General features: G+C 40.2%; 1 protein-coding gene across 1 annotated transcript; it reads left to right on the top strand.

Moving 5' to 3' along the window:
• Positions 1–385: 385 nt before the first annotated feature.
• LOC118944461 (uncharacterized) lies at positions 386–2,542 on the top strand. The gene is made up of 2 exons (XM_090222897.1): positions 386–637; positions 1,194–2,542. The coding sequence occupies exons 1-2, from the start codon at positions 559–561 to the stop codon at positions 2,102–2,104; spliced, it is 990 nt and encodes a 329-aa protein (XP_090079023.1). The 5' UTR covers positions 386–558; the 3' UTR covers positions 2,105–2,542.
• Positions 2,543–5,014: the final 2,472 nt, after the last annotated feature.

Here is a 5,014-nt window from a genome sequence, read left to right as displayed (position 1 = left end):
ACATATATATATGGGGTATTGGAAATGGTGCAGATAATTACATTGATAGAAGCCACAATCTCTCTGCAATATTAAATGAGATCTACCATCTAAAAGAAGATGTATATCTAAATAAAATAAATACATCATAGTACATACTCTCCAATTTTATTTTGTCTTTGTTGTTTGAATTCATGTCTTTGTTGTAAATCGCAAACTGAGGTGGCAGTTTCACCTCTATGGATGCCAACGTTCAGGTCAGGGTCAGAAGGAGACATGAACTGGGTACTGGACGGACAGGTTGAGACATGACTAGAGGAGGGGTGTGGTCTGTGGAGGAGGAAAGATACAGTTCCTAGTAATATGTATTCTGTAGAACTCTGATAGGTTAATAATTTTACACCTTAATAATGAACTGGGTACTGGATGGACAGGTTGAGACATGACTAGAGGAGGGGTGTGGTCTGTAGAGGAGAAAAGATACAGTTCCTAGTAATATTTATTCTGTAGAACTCTGATAGGTTAATCATTTGCCACCTTAACTGGACAAACTGTATAAAAGAGACACTCAGCTCTTTGATGTGTACACTTTCTCCCAGAGAAGACACTTTCTCCCAGAGAAGACACTCCAGAACAGAGGAAGAGCACAACATCACTGGTAACGAAATTACTTGCAATTAAGAGTCCTGATGTGAATATGAGTATGTCTGTGTGTTAGGTGGTGGTGGGATACATGGGTTGCACACTTGCTCCACTAGCACCATAACACCTGATTCAGATGATCAAATAATCATAGTCTTCAATTTAGATCATAATTGATGTAAAGCTGAGGAGCAAAACAAATATGTGGCCAATGCTGTCCTCTAGGGGGCGTTGTTACCGCTCCTGGTTTATGTGATTATGTGTTGTAGTGGTTCTTTTTCTTTTTCAGTTAACTTAGAAATTAATATTTGTATAATTATTCATTTGACTCAGCCGAGCCCATGTTTCTGTTTTAGTATCTGTTCAGGGCATTTTTCGTGCTTCCTTGAAGTTATCATTTTGACAAGCCATGTTTCCCCTTTAGAACAGCTGGAGACAATGCTTAAAAAAGCTAGCCGTTAATTCTTTCATACTTTATACTCATCAAATGTTCTGGTCTTTGGTGTATTTAGTGTTGTTTCTTGCATCATATGAGGTGTTGACCAATTTCACTATTGATTCTTACTTTACAGACACTTGTCTCCAACTACCCAAAATGGCTTCTAAATACATCACAGAAATTGAAATCTCCATTGACTCTAAAAAGGAAGAACAGCTTCGTGGCCAAGGCTTTCACATGATGGATGTAAACCTCAACCAAGGCAATTCATCCACCACTAGAGTTTACATGTGGTACAAAAAGGGCAATGAAGAACCCATCACCAGAGTCCAGTTCTCATTCACTGATGAAATGAAAGATGGCCCGAGGAGTGCAGGGTACACTGAGCTCCCAGAAAACATCAACTCTGGAGCAGAGGGAGATGTCATCCATCTGTGGTACTTTAGTGGTGCAAACCCTAAGTATGACATTCCCATTGTTGATGTCCTACTCACCACTAATGTGAATGCAGAGGCCGCTCAATTCAAATACGGCTGGGAAAGGCTACCATGTGATCTGAACCGCGGTAACTCAGGCGATCACATCAACCTCTGGGTGAAGAGAGAGAGTGAGACCTACATCTGTGACGTTGCTGCCACCACCTCATTCCAAGAAGACATCAACCTTTTCAACAAGGGCTACATCCGGATGGATGAAGATCTCAATAGAGGTGCTGAAGGAAACTGGATCTTCCTCTGGTACCGTCAATCCACCGATAACAAAAGCGGGGTCTTCAAGATGGATGTCTCCATCAACCATGAGCAGGATTTCAGCCTACAGCAGCGTGGTTTCTCCGTGGTGAATGTTAACCTCAACGAGGGAACATCCGGTCGGCCAGTGTTTGTCTGGCTCAATAAAGATGGATCTCTCCCTATCAAGGCCTTGACCGTTACATCCAACCACAAGGCAGACGGTCCTTATGAGGAGGCCGGCTTGGTTTCCATCGCGAAAAGTCTGAATACTGGCAACAACGGTGTCCCCCTCTTCCTCTGGTATGGCAAGTAAAAACCTGAGGTGGAGAGGAAGTGTCAGACTAAAAATGTGGAAGATGTTAGCTTGTGCATGGCAATTTCTCTGTCTATTTTCTGTTAAAAAATATCTTATCTTTCCCGTCAAAAAATAGAAATAATTAAATGACACTAAATGTTAGCATCATGTAATAAAGTCACTGTCATAGATCATTAAGGAACGTTAAGGTTGACTTTAATGTTCTTTCCAATCTATTCACAATTGAATTATGGTTTCAATTTTACTATAACATTTTAGCAGCAGATTTATATTTTTTCTGACTGTTTCAAGGGCTTATAAGGTATTATATCTCATTGTGCCAAATGTGATTTAGAACAACTTTAGTACAGTAATATGAATAAAGTCAAATGATGAATGATTTCTGTGTAACACTGAGAATCCCAGTCTGTTCATCAATAAAGAAAGCATTGCAAATCTTGTTGTACCTTTTTAAATAACTGCCCAGTGAAAATCTCACTTTTAAAAGTTCATTTTCTATTAACTCATGTGCAAATAATGTTGTTGACTCATCTTATACTAGTATTTGTGGCCAAAGAGAGGGGCTGTAAAATGGTGGGTGTCAAAGGTCACAAGAGTGGAAGGAAATGGGTCGATGTGTTAAGGAGTAGGGTGATGTTGACCCTAGACACTGATCTTTGGTCAGTTTTGCACTCATGATTGGGGAAGGGGAAGCTGATCCTAAATCTGTACCTAGGGGAAACTTCACCCCAGACAGTGTGTTCAGGAGGATGGGGGGGGGGGGGGGGGGGGGTCATCTGTTGGTTAGAATGGGATGCGTTGGTGGAGGGAATGGTGTTTAGAAGCACTTCCTGTGGACGATGGAGGATCCAGTCTCTGTGTATTCATCCTTACTGATATACATCTGCAAGAAGGTGGACAGGGAGACCACAGAGTACACTCACTGGGAGCAAGTATCTACACAGGGGGAGATGAGAGGTTCAGTATTTGTAGTATTTATTTTATACAGTATATTTTTCTCATCTTTATCGAGCGTGGCAATAATATTGGACCTAACTGTATATAAAAAAACATGAGCTGACGCACACCCAGAATAATAGTTTGTGTGGAGGTGCTGACTAATGGCCAATAAACTATTAACTATCAAAATAAATAAAGTTGCAAAGTCCATGTATAATCTCCCAACAATATAATGGGTACTTACCAAGTTTCAGCATCACTGTGCCTTTCTCAGGATAATGTCATGAATACTTGAACCAGGTTATGTAGACACACAGTGCAATTAGTGCAACCAATGACAGTAGTGAGGGGTGTGTCATAATGATTAAGTTAATTCAAATTAATTAGTGAAACTGTTAAAAAAAAAGTATATGGCATATATATTACGCTATTGTTATCATATAGAAACATATGGAATATTGTACATCATATTAGCATCAACATACGTTGTTTCATTCAATTTCACATTATAATGTCATATTTAATTTTTGGTCTGAATATTTGTCACGTCCAGACTAGGTGGTCTGAATATTTGTCACGTCCTGACCTTAGTTATCTTTGTTTTCTTTATTATTTTGGTTAGGTCAGGGTGTGACGAGGGTGGTTTGTTTAGTTTTGAATTGTCTAGGGGGTTTTGTATGTCTAGGGGTTTTTGTAAGTCTAGGTGTTTATATGTCTGTGGTTACCTAGATTGGTCCTCAATCAGAGGCAGCTGTTTATTGTTGTCTCTGATTGGGGACCATATTTAGGTAGTTTATGGGGTCTTAGTCTATGTTTAGTTGCCTGTCTGCACTAGCCATATTAGCTTCATGGTTAGTTTTGTTCAGTGTTTGTTCTTACAACGCTGCGCCTTGGTCTCCTCATTGACAATATTGACTTTGATCTCAGGCTCTTCTTATGAACACATTTTCCTTTAAGCTCAAGTCTGGTTTTCCAGCCCATCCAGTGTGTCTGAGTGTAAATAGGAGAGGAATACTCTCTCTTACTGTAACTGCAAACCAGAACTCTGTTGCTTTTCTGTTTCCAGCATCTCTTTTGCTGATGGACTGACAACACTCATGGTTGAGGATGGACGGTTATGTTACCATGTAGCTGCAGTATTGTAAAATGAAACCCTTTCTGTCTGTTCTGTAGATGCTGACCAGTTTTGTGATGAAATGAACACTTTTCACATGTGAATGCTGATACATCAGTCTGAAGAGAGAAACAGGATGGCAGATTATGTGATCTGAATCTTTGCAGATTAACTCAATAAAAGGGATGACAGATTGGCTGTTTGATGAAGAATGTGGTTTGTGACTTTAATATATTATTTATTTATGAACATAAATAGTTGTTAGTCAAGGTAATTCTGATACAATCATTATAGTTTTTTCCCTGATTTGAATCCTTCTCTTCTCAGTTGTTGGATGACAGATGTATGAAGGTTGTTTAGGAAGTAATCTATAATGGGAGGGAAAGAGAATCAATCAATTTATAAAAGTGTTGGCACTAATTTTCCATAGAGGTCTAACATTGTAATAGACAACAGCATCAGACGCCCCAAACTGTCTGTCTGTCACATAGACCTACTAGGTCTACAACACGAAACAGCGCGTTGGAAGTCAGATTGTCATATGAAAAAAATAGCACTGTATTTTACATCTCCCGTGATCTAAAGGCTCTCCCATCTGCTCTCCCAACTCCAACTCCATCATCAGGATAGCCAGCTCGTTGACTTCGTCCATTTCGCTCCTCCTGGCTACATGGATACCGGTCGGAGGACTAAACACCTCCAGAGGTTGGTAGTTGTTCACCAGTAGGATGCCCGTGTCAGGCCACCGCTCCGTGTCTCTAACAGGCTGCTGCTGCTTCTGCTGCGCATTGCAATGATTATGGTCCTGCAAAATGGAGGTCCAAATATCCCCGCATGCGTTGGACTGGTCATAG

The sequence above is a fragment of the Oncorhynchus mykiss genome, chromosome 26, assembly GCF_057628025.1.
Source record: "Oncorhynchus mykiss isolate SJ-2025 chromosome 26, ASM5762802v1, whole genome shotgun sequence".
NCBI classification, from domain to species: domain Eukaryota; kingdom Metazoa; phylum Chordata; class Actinopteri; order Salmoniformes; family Salmonidae; genus Oncorhynchus; species Oncorhynchus mykiss.
This window is presented reverse-complemented; position numbering and strand designations above follow the sequence as displayed.